The 25,810-nt window shown below is 37.2% G+C and overlaps 1 protein-coding gene across 1 annotated transcript; it reads left to right on the top strand.

Moving 5' to 3' along the window:
- Positions 1–6,704: 6,704 nt before the first annotated feature.
- On the top strand, positions 6,705–18,038 carry ZNF518A (zinc finger protein 518A). The gene is made up of 3 exons (XM_073685225.1): positions 6,705–6,858; positions 12,731–12,791; positions 13,048–18,038. Exon 3 carries the CDS (start codon positions 13,100–13,102, stop codon positions 17,300–17,302), a length of 4,203 nt encoding a protein of 1,400 aa, XP_073541326.1. The 5' UTR covers positions 6,705–6,858; positions 12,731–12,791; positions 13,048–13,099; the 3' UTR covers positions 17,303–18,038.
- The last annotated feature ends 7,772 nt before the right edge of the window (positions 18,039–25,810 follow it).

Here is a 25,810-nt window from a genome sequence, read left to right as displayed (position 1 = left end):
CGCATAACTTAATCAATAAAGTTTAGGCTATGTGCCCACGATGCAGAAATGAAGCAGAAAATTTCTGCAGCATTTCTGCATCTCCCTGGCAGAAAAAAACGCATGCAGATTGTACATGCAGATTGTGCATGCGTTTTTCCTGCAGAATACATGCGGATCCACATGCGGGTTCACATGCGTTTCCACATGCAGATTGACAAGCACTTTCCAGGCGATAGCATCACTTGGAAAGTGCTTGACAACTAGGTCACACTGTATAAATCCATGCAAACGGCATGGATTTATACAGTGTGAACCGTAAAAATTAAAACAAATAAAGCTATACTCACCCCCGATGTCCCGGGGTGGCTGCAGCGCTGCTTCCTGGCTGGTTCCCGGCTGCCGGCATATCGCGAGACAGAGCGGTGAAGGGCCTGCGGTCACATGACTGTGACGTCACCGAAGGTCCTTCAGCGCTGCTGGCATTCAGAGAGAAGACGCCGGACAGGTGAGTATAAACTTTATTTGTTATTTTATTCTTTTTTTACAGGTACAATGGTACCCAGGTCTGGATGAGAGTCTCCTCTCCTCCAGAACTGGGTACCATCCGCACATAGAGACGCATAGAAGCCGCTTGTAAAAATGTACAGTCGCGGTTTCTGTGTGTCTCAATGCAAGTCAATGGCGGGAGTTCCGCTGCACTTCCGCAAAATTAAATGACATGCTGCGTATTTTTGTACGCAGCATAAACGCTGCGGAAAAATCCGCAGCATGTGCATAGAACATGGGGTGCGGATTACCTAGCGTTTTACAAGCGTTTCCGCAGCGGAAATTCCGCAGCATAAACGCTTGAAAGACGCTACGTGGGCACACAGCCTTAACAAAGCTAACAGAAAGTTTCCAAAACAATGCAGTTTTATTTAAAATGTTACAAGTCAAAAGAAAAGAAAAAAAAAACAAAAGAAAAAACGCATTAAAAACGCATGTAAAAAAAATGCACTCAAAAACACAGAACAAATGAGTGTAATTGAAGCAGAAATGCTGAAGAAAATCTGCAACATTAAGATTGCACCAAATACTCATTGTGGGAACTTGTCATACTTAAAGCATGTTGTGTATTTAAAAAAAAACGCATGAAAACACCACAAATTTAAAAGCTTTATATGTAGTGTGCTTTATATATCTCATATGCAAATTGTCTCTTCGGAGAGGAAGAGGACTTTAATCTCTAGCGCCACCTATTGGATGTAGCAATCCTAAAAGTCAATATCGAAACTTTAACGAGTCTTGCCACATTACTTAGAATAAAAGTCAAACCAGAATCTCAATTTGCCGACACTGTGTTTCGGGGTGATGCCCCTCATCAGTGCAAAGTGTGAGATCTGGTTTGGCTGGGTGAGAGGCGTCTAACCGGGATCCAACGTTAGTCCTTATATATCTCAGTAACCTCTAGCTGCAGTGTTTTAACCTTAAAAAAAAGAAAAGAAATTGTGTTAAATACGTACAATGTGTGTATTCAGCATAATGAGCCCTACTACGTCTGTTCCTCTAAAGGGAAGTGTGAACGTAGTCAAGCGTAATTTATATGCAAAACACGTTTGCTGCATTATTGATGGAAATGGAAGCATTGGGGCCCCATTGACTATTATGGAGTCCATAAGGGTTCTATTTTGTGTTGGTTATTAGAGCGGAAGAAAAATCTAAGAATGCAGAACTTTTTTCTTGTGTTCTAAAACCCCGTAATGATCAATGAGGTCTCTCTGCCTCCATTGACATCATTTCTGCAACGGATCAATTTCACACATGAATTCTGTTTTCCTGCTCCTCTTGACTAAATAAATAAACGGAAACATGAACGTACCGTAATACTATATACACAATTATTGAAGATGATATTGAGAATATTTTTAAGATCAATAGGTTACAGATCTTGTGGATGGCGGAAAAAATGCTTATGTGCAGTATATCTATGTATACACATGTATAGCACTCTGTATCTGTAGTGTACACATACTGGCTGGTGATTGATTCATGCAGCATTATGTGAATACCCTATTATATTGATGGCTGGACCGTACAATACAAGCAGTTTTTACCATTCACATTTCGTGTCTCCCCTATTTCCTCCTAGATTGTAAGCCTGCGAGCAGCAGGACCCTTACTCCTCTTGGTATCTGTTGAATTATGTGTTACTCTTTAATGTCTTTATTGTCTGGTCCAGTCCCCTCTGAAATGTAAAGTGCTGCAGAATATGTTGGCGCTATAGAAATAAAAATTACACAGGTGTGCAAAATTTGGGTTTATGAACATTTTTTCAAATCTAATAACTGATTCTTATCTTTTCTTATGCCCCAATTTAAAAAAAAACTTCTATTTTTAACCATCACGTATGGATTTTGCACAAAATGTGCGTGAAATTACGTACAAGCGAGATAAACAAGAAAAATCTTTATTGTAGCCAAAAATGTACACAATATTATATATAAATTTATTGAACATTCATTCTGCAACTTTATTGGAAGTTAATTCTTGAGCCTCTTCCTTTTCTCTTCCAAACTTCTCTTGAAACCTTTTCTCTTATAGAAGTCCTGTGGATCTTTTCTCTGAAGCATCCAGCAGTAGTCCCCCATCATGTTCACGTCCCATCTACCTTGGTATCTTTGTTCTATCACCCTGATATCCTGATTAAATCTTTCTCCTCGTTCTTCGCTAACAGCACCAAAGTTTTCAGGAAAGTAGTCCAAATGGAAATGTGACAAATGTAACTTTAAATTTATCAGACAACCCAAGGCTTTGAAACGTTTCAGCATGTTCTCCACAATGGACTTAAATTTTGGATCTTTGTTGTTACCTAAAAATTTCTTCACGACTTCTTTAAAAGAGCTTTAATTTTTGCTTCGAACACGTTGTCCTTCATGAGTTTCTCAATTTCCAGACCCACAAAAATGCCTTCCTTCAGTTTTGCTTAGGACAGTTCCTGAAACTTGGTACACATGTACTTAAAAGTCTCTCCTTTTCAGTAGAGCTTTCACAAATTGCTTCATCAGTCCAAGTTTAATGTGGAGTGGTGGCAGGAGAACCTTAGTGGGATCAACTAAACTTTCCAGCTATGTTCTTGAGTCCAGGTTGAAAAGATGTTCTCGTTGGCCAACGTTTTTGGCTCCAGTGATGAATCCTATTCTGTCTGTCTCATTCACACAAAAAGCATAGGTACTTCGTGTATCCTCCTTGCTGCCCAAGGAGCAAAGAGAGGACTTTCAGATCACCACATATTGATCATCCTTGATCCTCGTAGTTAAGTTTCGTGAGAATAAAGTCTAAATTATCATTTAAGTGCACAGAATGCACTGACGCATACTTGCTGCCATTGTGCAGTAGCACAGCTTTTAGACTTTTTTTTTTGGATGAATCGATAAAGAGTTTCCACTCGCTCACATTGTACTTATTGTTAACATTTTCTATCAGCCCAGGAACATCACTGCAATACACTAGAGCACCGTTTTGAGAAAAGTATGGAAGGAATTCCTTTTTCTCTGCTTCTGTACCATAAAAAATGGGTACCAGTAGTTAGCAGGTTCTTTTCCTTTAGTCTAGAGCCTAAAAGTTCTGCAGAATGTTTAGGAAGGTCCAAGTCCCTGACTAAATCATTTAATTTGAGCTGTGAAAAAAGCTGTGGTTCGTTGGGACTAGTGTGAAAGTCTTTGTCAGAATCCTGCTTTTCATGTTCTGAATCAGGTGCATCTTCAAGTATCTCCGGAGGTGAAGGGACAGGTATTCCTGGATGCTGACGGGAGGTCTGGGTTTATAATTTCCTTCTTATTTTTAAGGTTTAATCCCTCCACGTTGCATGTACAAAAGTAGCAGTCATCACTATGATTTTGCAGTTCCCTCCAGATTATATGCACGCCAAAACAAAACCTCTCTTTCTTCCCTTTAGACCACTTCCGTAGTTCTTCTACACAAACAGAACTACATGTGGAGCCCACGACTTGTCCTGATCACCTAGTTTTACACCAAAGTATGCATAATACACTTTTCTAACGAAGTCCGTAATGCTCCTACACTACAAAATAACTGTAAATGTAGCAAAAGTTGACGGTGAATTACGACACCCCCTTGTAGCCATTTTGATCACGTTGCTAGAAGCAGAAGGTTAATCCACCACAAACACTAAATACTGAAAGGAATCGTGGCAAGCGTACCACCACACTCTTATGAACTGTGACTAAACAAAAATCTGTCTTTACTGCCCATAACAACCAATCACAGAGCAGCTTTCATTTCTTAAATTGCTGAGGTCAAATGAAAGATATGCTATGACTGGATACTATGGACACCACAACACTCTTTGGAAGCTGGGTTAAGAAACTCTTCTTTGCCCACAGTAGCCAATCACAGCACAGCGTCCATTAATTTCTAACCAATCTAATGACCCAAAAATCATCCAGCAAAGGTCACACAAGAGTCAAAGTATGGTGCAAGAAAAAGCCTGTGGAGTCAGTGTTTGTGAAAAAACTGTATGTGATGGAATTTTTTCAATATTTTTACTGAGTTCAGCGTTCGAAAGAAGTATATAAAAATCACCTCTTACTTTTCAAACAATTTTACCCTTGCAGACCTGTGTTGTGTTATTATTATTATTATGTGTATAAGTGCAAAAAAAGCCATAAAAATTGTTATGTAAATATATATAATGTGAGTATAATATATATAATTTCTATGGAAAAAGACCACCCACAGAGGGACCACATCTGTCTATCTATCTGTCTATCTATATATCCATGTATGTATATGCACATGGATAGAGTATGGACAGACAAATACACAGATAGAGGGCTTTACTATAATATATACACAGATTGTAAAAGCCCTTAATAAGTACTGAAAATTGCATTAAAAAGTGGTCTTTTTATGGATGGTCTTCTCCAAAAAAGATGAGGCTTATACTTAATATGTAGCGAAAATCTGTAAAAGGAAATCTGTCATGGATAAGGAGTGGTCTTCTCAAAGAGGTGGTTTTAGAGGAGGTTTCACTCAATCTAGCTATCCATCTATCTAAGGCTACAGCTCCACTATCAGTATTTGGTCAGTATTTTTCCTCAGTATTTGTAAGTCAAAATCAGGAGAGGAACAATCAGAGAAAGGGTATCATAGGAACAAGGGCACCAATTCTGCATTTTTGACCCACTCCTGATTTTGGCTTACAAATACTGAGGAAAAATACTGACCGAATACTGATAGTGGGGCTGTAGCCTAATAAAGAAAATGGAGTCAGCACACCAATTTGAAAAGGTTAAAAAAGTGCTATTTAATAGCCCATAATGGCAATGTTTCGGTTCTGACCGAGAGCCTTTTTCAAGCTATTATGGGCTATTAAATAGCACCTTTTTAACTTTTCCAAATTGGTGTGCTGACTCCATTTTCTTTATTATATTGAAGACTTGGTCTTTACCTGTCGGGCTCGGCCCCCTGACTACCTGCTGGTGCCGCTTCTGTTTTTTTTTATCTATCTATTGTCTCTATCTATCTATTGTCTCTATTCATCTATCTATCTATTGTCTCTATCCATCTATCTATTATCTCTATCTATGTCTATCTATCCATCTGTCTGTCTATCTATCCATTTGTCTATCTATCCATATGTCTATCTATCCATATGTCTATCTATCCATTTGTCTATCTATCCATATGTCTATCTATCCATTTGTCTATCTATCCATATGTCTATCTATCCATTTGTCTATCTATCCATTTGTCTATCTATCCATATGTCTATCTATCCATATGTCTATCTATGGATAGATATATTCCTAGATAGATAGATGGATGGACGGATAGATAAGATATATTCCTAGATAGATGGATGGATATATGGACAGATATATTCATCTATCCATATATCTATTTATACATCTATCCATCTATATATCTAACACCTATCTATCTATCCGCCTTTCTATGTGTGCCCATATAGAAAAATAATGAATATTCTATTCAGTCTAATGTTCAGACTAACAGTCCATTACAACCCTACGACGTTTTCCTTTCTATTTTCCACCTTTTTCTCTTTTGTTGATGGATAAACTTTCAGTAACAACTCCTGCCAAAATGTCCTCTTCATTTTAGGGTCGTAGGTAATTATCTCATCTACCAAAGCGTCTTGCTTCGCCTTTAACTCATGACTTATAAATCGCTACAAACACGGTTGATGTAGTAAAATAAATAATTAAAAATAAAAAATCTTAATTAAAAAAAAAATATACATCGTAATTATCTAATTAATGAAAGTGTCAACTCATGGATTCAAAATGTCAGCCAACACGCACAAAGTTCATTTGCCATAAACTATGAAGCCAGTGCGGCTTGTGATAAGAATATACAGTGTTCAGTTACAGGAGGAGAATAACAGAGTTATGTGACATGAGTTGCATTTTATTATTCCATTTTGCCTCCTGTGATCAGGGGGCTTCTCCTCAGGGGGCTTTGCATACATAGGAAGAAGCACTTGATGACAAATAGTCCCAGCACTGTACACTGTTGTGTGCCATGTGCATTGATTCAATGTCGATGATACAGCACAAAACAATGGCTGTAGGCAGCAGAGAAGCTCCTGCAGCCAGTGAAAGATGAATCCCTGCGTGTCTGTGATCGTGGATATGACATGGAGAATCTGACACAGAACACACATTGGTTCTATGCAACAATGATTCTAGGGGAGAGCGGGCCTCATCACACAGATGAGGTGGAGCACGGATCCCTCCGCCGTCTCTGCTTGGGAGTCCATTTTAGGTCTACCGAAACCAGGACAATCCCCGGATGTAAGTGTCATGGCCGCCAACGGTGACTCGGGCAGCATATGAAGAGGGGGAAAAAAACGAGGTAATTTTTATTTAGCGCCTTGGCGCGGGCATTGCAGACGGCGCTTCTCCCGGGAGCGGGCTGGGATTTTTTTTGCTTGCACTGGGTGAGGAGGAAAGTTCGGTTGACTTTGTAACAGTGAACGTGGGCGGAGGGGGCAATGTCGGGCGGGGGGGACCGCTTAAATAGTGCCTGGTAAAGTTAGTGAAAGTTGGGAAACTTAGCGACGGCGGAGAACGGGGACCCCCGGGGACGGGAGAGGGGAGGCGGGAGAGGGGACCCCGGGCAGCGCCGGCACGGATGACGCCCCACGAAATGGCCGCACTCCTTTATGTGAGAGCAGTCACATGAGGGGTGGCCGTGTCCCTCCGCCGTGCCTGCTCCCCGCGGCTTCTCCCCCTTGTGTGAGCCTCCTGTGTGCCGCACCATGGCCGCCAGCCCTGCACCAGCACCCGGCTGCTCCCCAGCACTGTGCCTGCTGCCTGCAGACCTGAGCCTTGTGCAATGGCTGTGCCCCCTGCAGCACTGCAGCCATGCTCCTGCCTCAGCAAAGCTGGGACATCAGCCTTCACACTTGCACTTCACTATCCTATTTAGTTTTTCCATTGCTCTATAATATTATCAGCTTTATCCATTTGCTAAACCTAAATCGCTGCATGAATGCTCTGATACTTCGTTAGGGCAAATTGGGGTGTAGGGGGGGGGGGGTCTTCCGAGTCGTGACCCCTCACCCCCTTCATTAGATCACATCCTGGGTGGTTGCAGTGCCAATGCTTTAAGGTTGCCCCCCAGCGCCCCTTATGATCCATTGTAGTTCTGGTATCGGGCACGTGAAGGTCACCCATTGGGTATAATTGGCATTATTGCTATGAAATGGCCCAATTTTTACATTCCCAAGTGCCCCCCATTATAAGTCGCATTCATTGTGTATTTTGATCCTGGGCATTTGTTGGTCCACCATTGAGTATAACTGATTTCTACCATTTTGAAATTGCCCCATTTTTGTTCCCCGAGTGCCCTCCTTTATGCTAAAAGCTACATTTGTTTGTTTTTGGTATCGGTCAATTGAAGGGCACCCATTGAGTATAATGGACGTCATTGGCATCCATTGCTTCAAAATGAACCTGTTTTTCTGATCCAAATGCCCCCCATTATGATCTTTCACATTCGTCATGTTACGTCACATTTGTCATGTTTTTTGGTATCGGGCAATTGAAGGGCACCCATTGAATATAACCTGTTTTTCTGATTCAAGTGCCCCCCATTATAAATCACATTCATTGTGTTTTTCTGGTATCGTGAAATTATTGCCCCCCCTGTTGAGTTTAATTGCCCCATTTTTTCTGCCCCGAGAGCCCTCCTTTATGATAAAAGCTACATTCATCATGTTTTTTTTTTTCTTTGGTATCTGTCAATTAAAGGCCACCCATTGAGTATAATGGACGTCATTGGCATCCGTTGCTTCAAAATGAATTTTGTTTGTCTGATCTAAGTTCTCCCAATTATGTTACGTCACATTCGTCATGTTTTTTGGTACCGGGCAATCGAAGGGCACCCATTGAGTATAACCTGTTTTTCTGATCCAAGTGTCCCCCCATTATGATAAGTCACATTCGTCAGGTTGTTTTGGTACCGGGTATTTTAATGACACCATTGGTTTCCTTTGCTTTGAAATTGCCCTATTTTTCAGTCCCCCCTCCCCTGTAGATAAAAGCCACGTCCATTGTGTTTTTGATATCGGGTGTGTGCAGGATGCCCATTTACTATAATGGATGTTGCTGATTTTTAAATTGCCAGGTTTTTCTGCTCGTTTTGCCCCCGCTTTTGTAAAAAAAAATAGTCACTTTTGTTGGGTGATTGGTGCCTGGAAATTGGAGGTTATCGATTGAGTAATAAGGATGCCATTGCCGCTCATCTTGTCCTAAGAGCTCTCGAGCTTCCCTCTTGAGTCTCCTACCTAGAACAGTATATTGGGGTGTGTTGAAAGGCAGGAACACAGTGGCCAAGGCACCCCTAAAACGAAAAGGCTTTTATTTTTTTGGGGGGGGATAGGAAAAATAACTTGCAATATTGGGGTATATGTTTATTTATCAGGCTCCCCCCTTCACCCTCCATGATTAGCAGTTTTGGGAAAGGGAGCGTCACCTGCAATTTTGGGGTATTTGGGGAATCTTCGTTGGTTATCATCCCCCGACATTTTAGCAGACTGGGGTGTGTTTTTTCTTTTAGCTGGAGGGAAGTCACCCACTATACATATAAAGATTTTTTTCAATTTCTTGCAAAAATTGAAAGAATGCATTATTTTTTTTTTAAGATTTTAGAAAAAGTTTGTTTACCCCAAATTTTAATGCATTTTTTTTTTTTGCAAATCAGGGTGCAGGGGTCGTTTTAGGGAAGCAAGTAGGTTAAGCGTCCATAGACATTTGAGGGTGGCCATTATAGGTCTTTGGAGAAGAAGCTATTGGGGGACATGTTTGAGTGCCCCCCTCTCTCGTGGCTATAAGCTCTGCTGTAAGTGAAGGAGGGAGTATAAGTCCGAATACAACCTGCTTAGGATAAATGACTGCGAGCAAGAGAGTCAACAATTGCTTCTTTTTGCATCACAGTCTGTTCAAAGTGCACTTAGTGCAGGGCTGGCAGGGTTTAGTGTAAGAGTACAGAGCACTAATGAGCAGGCATTTTCTTGTGCGTAGTCGTCCTACTTTGCAGCGTTTACATTGAAAAAATTTAACCAGTTAGTGTAGTAACTGTAGGATTCTCCTTCCTACCAGCAAATTGCACTGCAAAATTGCAGGGTGTATTGTACCAGATCCAATCAGAATTGCATCGCACGGCCACCTTCAGCATTTTACCGAAAATGACTCTTATAGTACCACTCTTATAGTACCATCATTACCTGCAATCAAAAAGTTACAAATTCAGAAGAACGTGTATGTATTGATTGTTATGCAGGGGATGGGGTCAAAATAGAGTTGTTTTTTTTTAGTAGGGTAATTGGATGGCATCGCAGACCCTGAACAAGCAGGTTGTGGATATTTATAGTTGCCATTTATTTTTGTTGAAATAGCAGATCAGATTGAATTTCAATTGGGGTTAAGTTAGTGAAATGATACGTCTGTGTGATTTGCGACATTTCATTGGATTGATATGTTGTCGCCTCATTGCACCATTTTTTTTTATTTCTATTAATGGTAAAATCAAAGGGGGAAAAAAAGTTAATTTTAGAAATTCTACTTAAATGTTACGTAATATAATAATATATATATAATTATAAGGTAACATAAGTGATATATATTTATAATGCCACATTTAAGTTAAATTTCTAAAATTATTCCCCCAAGACCCCCCCCCCCCGTTTTGACTTTACCTTTTAATGGAAATAAAAATAGTGCAATCAAGCGACAACCTATCAATCCACTAAATGTATATTTATAAAATGTTAGACATTCCAATACATATCGCATGAATTTATCAAAACTAAAAATATATTAAAATATATTGGAATAGTACACCGAGATGAGTTGCGTTTATAATATAACATGGATTTCGATTAATATAACATAAAGTGGATCTTGTCAGGTTTCACAATATAGGCTGCATCCATAGATCTTAGACCTGATGAGGCTGGTGTACTTAATTTGAGAATTTGTGTGTATAATCCTTGTATATTGCCTGGTATTCACTTTGGCAGCTCTAGAACGATCATCTTAATGTCAGGATTACACAGCTGTTTTGACATGGACTTTCACAGTGAGCACAACTGCCTCATCAGGTTTAAGATACTTATTTGACATTGTATGCAGTGAAATCTGCTGAGGGAGGGTCCTCTTTAAATTGAACCTAAGTGAATCTGAGACGGAGCTCGAGCGTGCCCGCTTTTTTTTTTTTTTTTTTAGATTACTCCTGGTAAAAGCTTGTGAGTAAAGGCTTAAAAATGTAAAGAATTTTATTTATTTTTTTTAGGATGTAAAGTGTTAAGACCCAAAAAATGAACATTGCAATTGTGTTTTTGTGTTGTTTTTTTTTTTATTTTATTTGAAAAATCACTTTGCCCGTGGTGACCTCATCCGGGTAACTCCCAGCCTTGTGCTAGTCATTGTATATTCCTCACTTATATGTAAGTGCCCTATTACATGACTTGTGCTGGAATTTACAAGATGAGTCTTCTCTTTTATTTGGAATTTTTTTTTCTCCTAGAAGAAATAATTTATTTTTAATAATTGATGTGTTCATTTTTTTTTTTTAAACCTAGTACTAACCTTCCTCCTAGATTGTAAGCCTGCGAGCAGGGCCCTCACTCCTCTTGGTATCTGTTGATTTATGTGATTATTGTTATGTTGTAATGACTTATTGTCTGTACAAGTCCCCTCAGAATATGTTGGCTCTATAGAAATAAAAAAATATTATTTATAGTCTTATACCGTTCACCAGTATAGACCAGTTAGTCTTCTAGTTTGCATGTAAAAAAACATTTTTGGTAGAAATATTTCATTTTTTGTTTTTTTTATATTTCATAACTGAAGTATTCATTTTTTTCCTTTACTAGCCCTATGCGGTTATCCAGCTTAGACTGGTTTGTTTTCTAGTTTGCAATTTCATGTAAGACTTTTTTTTTTTTTAGTAGAAATATCTTACCTTTATTTTATTTATTAATTTTTTTATGTTTATTTTTCATAATTTAATTATTCAATTTTTTTTTTACCAGCCTTGTACTGTTATCCAGCATAGACTGGCTTGTCCTCTAGTTTGCAATTACATGTAAGATTTTTTTTTTCTTTACACATCAGTACTGGGTGTTGCTTGGCTGTCAGTGGCTTTGCCGGGGCATAAACATTGCTCACTGCAAAAATTTGCATCTACTCGTTGATGTTGATCCAAGTGCTTCCTTGGCTGGTGTATAATTTTGCACTATGCAATCTAGACTCTCAGGCCATTCTGTGATAAATGCTTTTAACTTCTTTTTAATATTGTTATTTTAGAAGTCAATTGTAAGATCATTTCTGACCCATTTTGCTGCCTTGCTTTAGTTGGTGTTATCCATAATGTATTTTTTGTCTGTTTTAAATAAAGTTGAGTTGGTCGTCTACTCGTGTAATATTTATATCCTAGAATGGCTATTTTTATATGGGCTTTTATGGTCTGAGCTTTAAATGATCAATGCAAGCTTTTGAAGTTCCCAGTTAATTTAATAAGAAATGCAAGGTGGGGACAACCTTCTTTTAAAGATGTTTTAAGTGTTAATGTTTCTCCCCATCAGGTTTTGAAATGTAAAAGAATCATCTTGTGATTCATTTGTGTTTTATTATTTTTACAGAAAGCCTTGTCCTTTTTTCTTTGCTAGCTTGTGTCTTTGCTTCCCTGTAGGAATGATTTGAAAAGTTTAATTTATATTTTAAAAAAAATCACAAATTAAAAGATGTTTTAGGTTGTATATATATTTTAGCATTTTCTACGTCACAGATCTGGTCTGCATTATTTTATACCTGAATATTTTGCTCTGTAATTAAGTTATTTTTTTTCTTCTTATTTTAAGAAGCGAATAAATTAAAACATTACCTTAATGTCATTGCATTACAATATACTCCTCGACTGATACACTTTGCTGGAGTGGGGAGAAATTTATGTAAATGTTATGTCATTGCTTTATTAAAATTTCTGCTTAAGTGTTAATGGATAAAAGCTTATTTCTTTTGGGCTGTAATAGTAAAACATGTTCTAGAAATATATTAATAGGGAGACATATCTCAGTATGGGTAAAAATAAACCATGAATATTGTAAAATGATAGAAGTTGTTAAAAATAAACCGTAAATTGATAAAAGTTGTTTGATTAAACTTTGTCACATAATTGATCTTCAAGTTTTGATAGTTTTTCATTTCTTTCCCTGTTTTAGGTTCTCGGTTCTTACTCAGAAATATAACTCTGGATTTCTAAAGAACATGATGCTTTCTTAGGTAAGTTATGTTTTATCAAAGGGGTTTAATAAATTGATTTTTTTTCTCCAAATTTATTTCCAAACATTACTTACATTAACTTTTCAATTATTTTACTTTTATGTTAACTGTTTAGCCTGTTTTTTTTGTTTCATTTTGTAGATAATTAACTTATACAATTATTATTACTGCATCTGATGGTAAATTATAGTTTTATAGTATGTTACTGTTATGTTTTAATATTTAATTTTTTTTTTAATTTTTTTTTTTTACAAAGGTCAATTGAATGACAATTTTGAATCACATTTCTAAAAGGATCATCTCTTATAATGAGATCACCCAATAAAGACTTTTTTATGGACAATGAAGGATCTGCATCTTCAAGAGATGCTCCATGGGACTTCAGTAGGGACGCTTTTGCTTCTGGCGAGCAAAGCACTCTGTCCTCGTCGTTTTCTGTAAATGAAAGGATCATGCATGGAATGGGGGAAAACCTTTCACAAGAAGAAGGTGCTTTAAGCGACATGGCCGAAATGGCGTCCCAGTCGCCATGCAAGAAACAGACAGCCAGGAAATCATTTGCTAAAGGAAACCTAAATGACCTCGACGAAGAAAACACTGAAATTAAAACAGAACCAAACCTAGACGATGATTCTGCCAATATAGCCGCAAAGGTTCTTCACTTTTTTTGCCAGAAATGCAAAAATGGAATTCGATACAGTCCCAACGATCTTCAAAAACACTTTCTGATCTGTCACAATGGAGAGCTGCCACTCTATCCCTGCGAGATGTGTAGCTTCACCGCAAACGATTTTCAGGAATTTAAACAACATAGAAAAACTCATCGGAGTGCTCTAGTAAAATGTGAAATATGTAACAATAACTTTTTATATACCTTGCTGGGCTTAACGAAACATTTCACAGTTATGCACTGTGTTAATGGCCACTTCAACTGTTCAAAATGCAGATTTTCTACCAGAGATGTTGGAACGTTTGTTCAACACATTCACAGACACAACGGAATAGAGTTTGCATGTCAAAAGTGCAATCACATCAGCTACTCAAAAATTGAGTTTCAGAGACATCTTCAGGGACACAGTACCATCCTGCCATTTAGCTGTCAGTACTGCAGTTACAGCGCAATGCGGAAAGATTTTATAGTAAAACACATCCTAGCGAGGCACAGAGAGCATATTCATACAAAAGACGATCTTGGACAGGACAGTTCCAAGGCACATATGGCCCAGGCAAATCCCGGACTAAAGCTTGTCATGAAAAGATATCCGCCTGAAAGTCAGGATAATTCACCCTGGAGGCATGATGGCAGCAACCCTGTCCTGGAAAAGGTCGGAGACGGCAATGATAACACTAGTAGGTTTCAGCATAAATTTGCAGATAAAAACCAACATCCAAACCTTCCCAGATATAACACTGAATCTGCGCAAACTGTAAATGATGGAAATCCTAATGTTACCACAATACAGTGTAATAAAGAAGATTCAATTACTCAAGGAAACATGGGTCTTTTGCAAAATGCCGTTCATGGTCCCACTGTACTGATGGTGAAAAACAACAAAATTACAGTCCCGGCAAATTATACCGCAACTTTTGTGGGCTACAAGATGGTCAATGGGAAGCAAAACCTTGTTATTAAATTACTGCCAACAAATAAGCAGGCTGCAAATACTACACAGCCGTCACCTCAGTCATCAAACAGTTTGCCACATTTCCCTCAGGGCCCTATGCACGGATCATATGGAGCATCTTCTAACACTAAAGATAATCGTTCAATGCCATCGTATAAACCACCTTCCATTCCGGCTTCTTCACCTGTGGCTCCAGTAGAGAAACAACCAGGGTCATTGCGAAACTTAACAACTGCTCTTGGTTCTCTAATGGCAAGGAAAAATGAATCAATGTCTAAGCTGACTCCTACAGCTAGCAGACAGCAATATCATGAACCAATACATAAAAATGTGAATATTGTTAATAAAGCCAATTCATCCTCTGCTTCTGAATTTGGACAGAAAATTAAAGAGGAACCTGCAGAGTACAACATTAACGAGCAGCAGTTTTTCGACACTGATCACACGTATGAATCTTCTAGTGATAGAATTCATCCATCCGCTGGAGCAGCTCGTCTAAGTATAGACCCAACTACTGGCTTCTTGGTCAGGCCCCAACAAAATAATGAAGTTGGCGGGCCAAAAACTTCTAAGAGTTTTTACGTTGGCAAAAACTTTAACCCAATGTTGCGTGCTTCTGCACCAGGTGGTCTTGGGATTTTCCCCGGTACAAGTCCCAACTATATTTCTAAAAATGACTTTCCAGTAAGAAATGCTCAAATGAATGATAGAATGCCAAGAGCAACAGAGACTAATAAGCCTGAAAATGTATCATTCATGCCAAGGATTACATCAGTATTCTCTTTACAAAATCGACCATCGGATCCAAAACCTGTTGTTAAAAATACTTACCTGCACAACATGCTGCAGGACAATAAAAGGTTAAATGATAAAATTGGCATGGTGACCTCCCAAAGCCCACATCCCGTCGGTAATGCGTTTGCCTTTCCAAAGCAACCATTGTCAAGCCCTGTACAACCATTGTCGAGTCCTTTACAACCATTGTCGAGCCCTATTCCAAAATTTGACAACCGTCAACAAAATGGTAATACACCTTCATCTGTATTCTTAAAACAGGAACCAGTATCTCCCGGATCCAGTGTTAGACCTCCTCAACCCACAAGAGTGAGTGAGCTTCTGAAAACGCACTCTGATGCAATAGTTAACCAGCAACTGGCAAAAGACAAAATGATCTGCATGGCAAAGCCTGCAAGTGGTCCAGTACCTTTCCAGCTGTATCATAATTCACAACTTTCTGGAATGCCGCAAGCAAACCCTGTTTTGTATCCTTCTGGTTCAAATAGATTTGTGCTGCCGATTGTACCAACTAATCAATCCGGTTTGAAAATCATTTCAAGTCAGACGAATGCATCCAGTGCTGCAACATTTTCTACCGGCAACAGATTTAATACTCCAGTCATGGTCAACACAAAACCTGGAATGGTACTAACTATCGCTAATGGACCTTTTGGTACTATACGAAATGTGTCCAATGGAAACCAACAGCAGATGATTGGTACAGTGAACAACTTAGGCAAAATGGCACTTCCCAGATTGCAGCGCCCTACTGTACCTCACGGCTTTAAACCAATAGCAAGTGCTTCCTCAAATAATATTCCCACGAACATTGTTTCTGGACCAGCAGTGGGAGGCAAGCTTCCAATAAACCTGAATGTCCTTCAATATTGTTTAAATTCTGATGCTTCAAGAACACAAGCCCATGGTTTGGAAGCTAATAAACAACCTGACTCGCTCCAGAAACAGCCAGTGTATGCCATTTTGCCTGATGGAAAACAAGCAGTACTTCTAAATTATGTTTTACCAAAAAATTTGTCTACAAATACCCAGAAACCTGTTCAGTTCAACCGAATTGGCCAGAAACTCCTACCAAAGAAACCCGATGATGGGCAGCTGCCCGCTTTCTTAAAGAGTAGAAATGAAATCAATGTACCTCCATCAGCATCTATTAAAGAGGAAGACCTTAGTGCGCTCAATGAATATGGTGGTAAAACACCTGCAAACAAAGTCAACAATTCTAATTCTTTGCAGGGTAAACCAATAGAAAACAGGCTTTGTCTGAGATCCAGTTCGAGCACTGCTCAAGCAGATGAACCTTTTCATTCCGCAAGTGATGATAATTCAGTTTCACAACCTTCTTCTTCTGGAAGTTCAAAATTATCTAAATTGAGATATAAACAAAGTAACATGAATAATTTAAGCTCTAAAAACAAGGTGTGTAAACGTAAAACTTCAGACTCTGGCAGCTACGAAGCAGACACTGAATTTAAGACGAAGAAAAGAGTGGTTGATGTGTTGGTGGATGTGCCCCGCAAGCAAATGCTGCATAGAAAATGCAAGGCGAAGTCGTATGCAAGTGAAGTCGACGTCGAGAGTATTCCTGAGGATCCTTTACCAACAATTTCTAAGGAAATTGTAAGGACATTAAGACTTTATCCTTTGAATGCTAATCAACCTGTAAAGTATCCACGAAGAGATCAGCCAGTCGTTGTTTTGAACCATCCAGATGCCGATGTTCCTGAAGTTGTTAACCTAATGAGAACCATTTCCAAATTCAATGGACATGTTCTGAAAGTGTCACTGTCTAAAAGAACACTTGAAGCTCTGTTGGAATCTGAACTGTTGAGTTCTGTTGATGGATTAACTGGAAGGCGTCATCGGCGGGGAAAACCTGTGAGCCCCGTAAAGGAGAGATTTGTGCTCAAATTAACCTTAAAAAAAACTAGCAAGAACAATTACAAAATTGTGAAAAATACCCCTCCGAGCAATCTTCAAGCTAAATTCAACTGCTGGTTTTGTGGTCGGATATTTGACAATCAAGACGAATGGGTTGGACATGGCCAAAGACATCTAATGGAAGCTACAAAAGATTGGAACAAATTGTTTTAGCAGTTTTACGTTTTGACTTTAAAAACTACTATTGCAGTTTCTTTCTTTTCCTATAAAGAGCATTCATGTGTCCTATACTCAATATTTCCAACTCGAAAATCCAGTTCAGTATGTTGCTGTACAAATATGTATTTCAAATATTCCTTTTTTTCCCCCCTCTATTTCTGATTAAGAACTTTATTCCTTTTTTTTTTTTTTAGTAATTTTTTTTTCTCATATTTTTTTAATGACCTTTTAAAAAATGTATGCTGCGTGAATTGTACAGTAAACAATCAGATTTTTTTCAGTCTTTTTTGGCATATGTAGTATTGAGTAACTGGAAATGAGGAGCGACTTTAAGTACGTGATTGACTAAATCCGCTGTTTGTAGATCTAACGGTGCACAACTTGTTTACAAAGCCATGTATAAATGTTCGAAATTTGCAGTTGTGGTACATATTCAGTCAGGTGTGTACTGTGTACATTCTTACAGCATTGTCTTATCATGTCCCATGTACACTTTTTTTTCTTTACTTTGCAAAAAATTGTATATTTACTACATGGACAAAAAGCCTTGAAAAAGACAAAGCATTCTAATTGTGTTTCACATAATTTTTTTTCTTTTTCACACAAAATCGGGTAATCTAATGACTGACTTTTTTTTTTTTTGTTCAATTGTAAATAGAGAGCATGATTTGCCAAGAAATTGATATGCTTACATTGCTAATTTTTCATGGATATTAAAAGTGAATTATTGTGAATGGCTGTATATGTTCATCTGGTTATTTTTGCCAACCTATTGTGCAAATACAATTTTTTTTTTTTTTTTTTTGTTTCTAGTTTGTCTATTAAAAGATTATCATGTTTTTAGTCTCGAACAACATTGAAGTTTATTTTCAATGGTCACTTATTTAGTTTTAAAATTATATCCTTTACTTACATTCAATATTTTTAGTTTATGTATTGACATACAAAGTAAGTAAAACCGGGTACTTCAATTTATATGCAGTAAAGAAACATCGCTAAAGATGCAACAAAGCTCAGTGCAAAGTAGTCCATAAATAATATCATCTAAATATATATAGCATAATTTGGTAGCAAACAGTTTGTTTAAATTATTTATCTACACATTTATTTCCTTTTGCTTATAAATGTTTTTTTTTTTGCTTTGTATGTTAGCTTGTCTGCTTTTGTTTTAGTTATGAAGTCCTAACTTTTCAAGGCTTTTTTTTTTTTTTTAATTAGGGCATAATTCGATCCCTTGGCTACGTTCTCACGATGAGTATTTGAGTTTTTGATGTTGCAGTATTTCTGCACCTATCAAGTAAATTGTTACCTGCACTTTTTTTCTTTTTTTCACATCCTTTTTTATGACGTTTTTGGCATTGCGATTTTTGCCTTGTTGGTATGTCACAGTTTAAAGTTGCTTTGCTTTGATACTGTCTGGTATTTGGCTTTGATAAAACACTGATAGTCATATTGGATTACAAGCAAGTTTTAATGTGTTTTTGCAGTGGAAATGCACTAAAAACATGTATGCATTTTTAGCTGTGGATTTTCTGCTTCTAATGCAATTCTATGTGGAACATTTGCACATAAATTTCAGCCTACTCCTTGAGAAATCAACATGTTGTGGATTTGAAACACACACCGCAGGTCAGTTTATGATTAGAGATGAACAAACCCGAACTTAAAAGTTTGGGGTTCGTACCTGACAGTCTGGTGCTAAGCTCCGAACACTGACTTCTCCCGGAAGTTCGTTGTAATGTTCAGAGTTCCGGGAGGAGAAAGAGTTCTGGTACCCGAACCGAACTTTGGATTAAATTTGGGGTTGGGTACCAGAACCTGCACTTCCATGGGTCCGCTCATACCTATTTATAATGCTTTAAAAAAAAAACAAAACAAAAAAAACCAGGGCTTGAAATTTCTAGTCCAATCCACATTGAAAATATGCAGCGTCAAAAACTCATTGTGGGAACACAGCCTAGGATCAGAAGAGGTAAGTGTTAATGTAGCTTCTCATATGTACAGGTTGCATTGTCATTGGCAGAGTGGCTCTCGCAGTGATCAAGTGTATATAGGATTAATAGCAGTAATGCAATTCAAAATATTTTTGGTCGCTGTAAACTCTTGAGCCACGAACAACAAATTTATCACAGTGGTTTAAGCTAGGTGATAAATATGGTGCATTTTTAGACACACTTTACACCACCCGTAGGATATCCATTTTTCACCTTCGTGTTCCATGAATGTTTTGGATAGAACACATACCTATGATAGTCCATGGGGCTGTTCACATGTCTGGTGTTTTTTTGTTTTTCAAGATTGATTGCAAAAAAAAAAAAAAAAAAAAAATGAAGACGTCCATTTTTGATCTGAGTCACGAATCAAACTCGTCCATTCAATGGGTCAGTGAAAAAGATAGATGCCATCAGTAAGTGAGTGCTGTCCATTTTTTACTTTAACATTAATTTTTTTTTTTTTTTAATATGAAAAAAAAATGTTAAACTGATGTTAAAAATGGACACATGGATTTAAAATAGATGAAAACTGGATTTAGCATGCTGGTTAAAAATGGACAGTTTTTTTCCTCGTATTAAACAGATTCCTGAATACAACCTTATTTTGAGAAGTTTGTTTCCATCAAAAAAACATTTAACTTTTTTTTTTATTTTTTAGACACTTCATAAATGCGTCTGATACACAAAAATTGTGTAAAACCAATAATTATGGCACAGGCACCAGAATTGTGGCCTAACTTCAGACAGAATTGTGGCGCGTTTTATTAATAAAGCTTCCTCAAAATGTTCACTTTTTTTTATATATATATATATATATTTTTTTTTAAGTCTTGCTTGCGTCTTTAGTGATTTTTTACCTCAATTTTAAGGTAGAGATATGGGAAGCTGTTAATTACCAATTTGAAATAAAGCACATAGAGGGCTTGATTCACTACTGGCATTTTAATAATAATCTTTTTATTTTTATATAGCGCTAACATATTCTGCAGCACTTTACATACATTATTGTCGCTGTCCCATTGGGGCTCACAATCTAGATTCCCTATCAGTATGTCTTTGGAGTGTGGGAGGAAACCAGGGAACCCGGAGGAAACCCACGCAAACACAGGGAGAACATACAAACTCCTTGCAGATGTTGTCCTTGGTGGGATTTGAACCCAGAACCCAGTGCTGCAAGACTACAGTACTAACCACTGAGCCACTGTGCAGCCCCTGCACTCCAGCCTTAAAGAAAGTGAGTGCTGGAGCAAGATTTGCCATATTCATTAGGAGTCCTTCACTTATTTAGTAATTTTGGCACATATTTCAATATCCGTGCACCACGGCCAGAACATTTGTCGTACTCCACATTAGGGGCCTAAATTAGCTAAAAGAAAGCTGCAGCGCTGGCAAAATAAAGAAATGGGTGCAAAATAAAGGAAGGGGGTGCACACCTCTTTGGACTTTATTCAACAGTCACCTACGATCAACAATTGAGGCAACACACACAGTAAAATTAACCTTTTATTCACCCATGCGACACTTAAACTCCAGTGAGCTTTTCTCTAGCATTTCTCATGATTGAGAAAAGCTCATTAGAGCTGAAATGTCTCCTGGGTGAATGAAAGGTTCATTTGTCTGAACGTGCTGCCTCGCTCTCCATATTTGGGATGTAAGTTATGAATTTGTTAGACGTGCTTGGCCATGGCCACATTTCTAAAAGTTGAAGATAGCTAGGGTTTCTGTAAAAACACCAAAAGTTGCAACATTTTTGCGCAATTTTGAGACGTTTCGAGCAGTGATGGCAAAATCACTTTGATTTGAGCCCTCTGTTGTGTTACACATATAATTCTAAATTAGGCAAAAGGTATTTCTCCTATTATATTCTACGGACCATCACTTCTGAAAATTAGCAACTTTACTGTTGAATCAGGTAAATAGAGTCTCTGATCGGTTATTCTGTGAAATGTAAGCAATTTTATTAAGCAGCGGAACTTTGTAATCTGCGCAAAATTAGATGACTGCATGGTACAAATTTATAAATGTCACAGTGCTAAGTTAGTTGATGAAAAATACTTGCCGAATGTGAATGCATCGGGAACAAAAAAGGCAAAATAAATGCTTTTTTTAAATATAGATTTTAATTAAAATATTATTATAGTAAAGATTTTTATATGCCCCACTTTTTTCAAGTGTCTATTTTAACCAATTTATAAATTAAGGCCGGACTACCTAATTGACCTATTTTGTAACCTATTGGTGAATGCATCTTTTTTGATAAACCTGTCACATCGAACATCAAGTTTCGCACTGGCTAAAAGTCCCACCAGTGTCTTGTGTGGAGTAGGATGCAATTTTGTTGTCTTTTAAAATGTATTAAACTCAACGCCATAAGACGAATATATCCGTCATGAGTACTTCTACCTTAAGAGGGTTCTTCCCATCTTTTGAAGTTGGGACTGTCAGAAAATGAATGGAGAGATGGTGCGCAATCCAAGCCACCGTTCAGAGGAGGCATTTCTGAGTCCTGTTTTAGGAATGGTGGGGGTTGGACCATTACTGATCAGTCAGTTATCACTTACGCTATGGATTGATGATAGCTTCCAAAGATGGTAATATTGTTGATGGATATATACATAATGGTGATTGCATGGGTATTCCTTCGGTACCTGTGCATTCAGCTGAAAGAACCCGGCTGATAAAATTAGTCAGGCTTCTGCTAGGATCAGTGAGAACACTAATCCCTGGGGGCAGATTTTGTATTGTCATGTCTGTTATGCCTTATAATTTTAGCTATATAATTATCCTCCACAGTGAACAAAGAAAAATTAACCCAGAATTGCTGTTTTTAGTCATCCTGCTTCACAAAAAAATAATTTAGAACCATTTGAGATTTTGATCATTTTCTAAAACTATAGCTTGTTATGCAAAAAGCAATGCCTCACACAGCTCTGAAAACAAAATATTGGCACAAAATATACATATATATATTATTTTTAAAAAGTATATCGATTGACCATATCATCATATTGACACACACACACACACACACACACACACACACACACACACACAAAAAAGTTAACGTGAATTATACTACTCAGTGAAGTCTAAAAAATGAAAGGCAACTCCCAGATGTTTTTGTTCATCTCTCCTACCAAGAACTGGAATAAAAAGTGAACATAAAATCATATATACCCTAAAATTACATCAGTAAAATGCACTTTGTCCTGCAAAGAAAAGCCTCTCGGTATTTTCTGGAAAAATAATAAAATTTGTATGTCTCAAAGTGACTATTCTGTGCAAAAGCAGTTAAACGTAAAAAAAACCCCCCAAAACCTGCATAAATTTGGTATTGTCGTGATCTTATAACCCCCCATAATAAAATTAACTTGCCAAATATACAGAATAGTGGACAGTGTTGCAAAGGAAACAAAACAATTGCTGCCCCCCCCTCCACCTCCTAAAATGTGTAATAATCAAAAAGTCATATATACCACAAAAAGTAACTAATGAAAGCTATAGCTTGTCACAGAAAAAAATAAGTCATCACACAGCTATGTCAGAACATGACGACACCTAAATATGATTTTATTTAAACCGTTTATTGTGCAAAATTAATAATACTCTAAATTCGGTGATAATCATAGGGAGCCTCAGAATAAAGTTGAATGTGTAAAATTTAAAAATGTTAGAACCAATGATAAAGTTACAGGATTTTCTTTCTCATAAAGAGTTCATAAGTTATTTGTACCCCTAAATGCAAACACAACTAATCCCACAAAAGAAAACAAGCACTCATTGGGCTACATTGCCAAGATAAACAATGTTATGGTCTCTGGAATGTGACAATAAAGAAACTAAGAGGAAAAAAAGTCTGTAAGTCTAAACAAAGCTACATTTTATAAATGTGTCAATTCTTTGCCAAGCAATAACACAGGTCTTAAAAAAAAAAAAAAAAAAAAAAAAAAAAAAAAAAAAGGTTCAGGTGCCAAAGTTTTTTTTTAATTGATTTAGGGTATTTTGAGGGCGCAGAATTCAAAAATCCCATTACTTTTGCTGAATTGGTTCTAATTTTTGAGACGATTCATCCATGAAAATAATGCATTCCCCCAATGCGACTTGTGTGTGATAACAAATGCAATAGATTTTGGTCTTTTGACTCTAGCAGTGTCTTAGGTAATGAAATATCCCATATAATTATTTTGTATTTTGATTTGTCTGCTTACAATGCTATAAAAGCGAGTTTTGGAAGCCAGAATTCTACTGTAATTAGCTATTAAATATCTCAGAAACGAGAGCCAATCTGGCAAAACCAGAGTTACATTCGTAATTCGCACCAGAAACTTTATGTAAAACCGTTCAGACATCGTTGACACCAAAATCACTGTATACCAGTGATCTGCACTGCTCACTTTAAGGCCACGTTCACATGTTCAGTATCAGTATTTGTAAGCCAAAATCAGGAGTGAAATAATATAATAGAAACACGTCACCACTTCTGAATTTTTCACTCACTCCTGGTTTTGGCTTACAAATACTGGTGTAAAATACTGACCAGATACTGAACATGTGAACTAGGCTATGTTCCCATGATTGAGCTTTTGTTGAGTTTTTGATGTTGCAGAATTTCTGCACATATTATGTAATTTAGTTGAGTTTTTTTTTTCATCCTGTTTTTATCGTGTTTTTGACACCTTTCTTTTCATCTTTTGTTTTTATGTCATGTTTTAAATAAATCTGCTTTGCTTTCGATACTTTGGCTTTGACAAAACGTTTTTGTTATTGTCATGTGCGGATTACATGCATTTCCGCAGCGGAAGTCTATGGGAAAATTCTGCACATAAAACTCAGTGTACCCGCAAGAGAAATTGACATGTTGCGGATTTGAAACACGCACTGCAGGTCAGGTTACACTGAGTAAAAAGAAAGACAGTGGGCAGGAGATTTATATAAATCCCATCCACTTTGCTGGAACTGTGAGATGCTGCGTTTTTGATGCAGTGAAAATACTCAGCGTCAAAAACTCATCTTGGGAACACAGCCTTGCTCTACTTTTACAAATGGTTAATGAATGTCACAAAGCTGTTTAGGTATTTAAAATGCAGCAAAATATAAGCACAAATACATCAAACGTGGGCAAATGTTTAGCATCTAAATTGTTGTTCTAGTATTGAAGTGTCGGGAGTCACTAGCTGGTATTATTGACTGTCGGAGTGAATCACATTTACCAAACTTTAATTACTACTTCAAATAACTTTTTACGTTTACAAATGTTCCAGGATAAATGCCGCTTTTCTGGCTGTAGTATTTGAATAATTTTCAGTGTCTCATCTTTTACTAAATTGCATAAGACCCAGACTTGCCCCGACAAAATTACATTAGTCAATTTGCTCCATTAGTAGAAGTGAAAAATGAATAATGTTTTATTTTACCACTTTTAGTTTGAAAAATTTATACACAGTCTACCAAAAGTTAAATTAACTTGTATTCAAATTTCTAAGAATATATCATTGCTATCATTTTCCCGATAACTGCTTTAGTAATCTTAAGTTTTTGCGGCGATAATCTACATGACTAGCAATATTTGGCGTTCTCTACATCTCAAATACTTAGTATTATCGCTTTTTCTAATTAAAAATAAATTACATTTTTAACTAGAAAAGGAAATAAATCTGCATCAAATTTTCCATCAAGGGATCTAAAGCAGAAATCATGATTAACTGTTCAAAGAAATAGTTCAGCATATCTTGGCTGAACAATAGAGGTAACACTAAACTAGTAATAGTTCTGAATTTTTTTTTTAATCAAATGTGACTCGTCTATAAATGGTTCCAAAGTATTGAACATATGTCCCAAAGGCAAGTTGCATGGATTCAGATTGCAGGCAGAGACAGCATAAAGATTGCAATGCTTCTGGGTGAAGAATTCTTCTGTACTTACAGATTCGATGGAACGTTCCACAAATTTGGGTGGAATTCGAAAGAACTAAAAACCTTTTCAGTGCCTCCATGTGAAATCTGAGACAAGTAGAGGTAAAGTTTTCATAACGCAGCTGGAATACAGAGACATGAGGTCTAAATTGTTAAAAAAAATAAAAAAAAATGTTCTACTGGCTAACATACATCCTTCAGTTTTTGTATTTTATTACTTTTGTGTTTTATATATGCTTGTGGATCTGTTTATTAATCTGAAAGTTTAGTGTAGTTACAATTTAATACTAAAAATTTTTAAATTCATGCTTGTAGTTGTAGTGTACAATGTGTATATGCCGCTGGTAAAAAAGTATTTCATACACTGCCGATTTTGCTAGTTTTCCCACCTACAAAGAATGGAGAGGTCTGTAATTTTTATCGTAGGTACACTTCAACTGGGAGAGACAGAATCTGAAAATAAAATCCAGAAAATCACATTGCAAATTAATCATGTAAAAATCATACATTTGATTGCATGAAATAAGTATTTGATACAATAGAAAACAGAACTTAATATTTGACACAGAAACCTATGTTTGCAAAAGTCAGATGTT

The sequence above is a fragment of the Phyllobates terribilis genome, unplaced genomic scaffold (genome assembly GCF_046119375.1).
Source record: "Phyllobates terribilis strain yellow unplaced genomic scaffold, ASM4611937v1 Scaffold_5__5_contigs__length_657084704, whole genome shotgun sequence".
Taxonomy (NCBI): domain Eukaryota; kingdom Metazoa; phylum Chordata; class Amphibia; order Anura; family Dendrobatidae; genus Phyllobates; species Phyllobates terribilis.
This window is presented reverse-complemented; position numbering and strand designations above follow the sequence as displayed.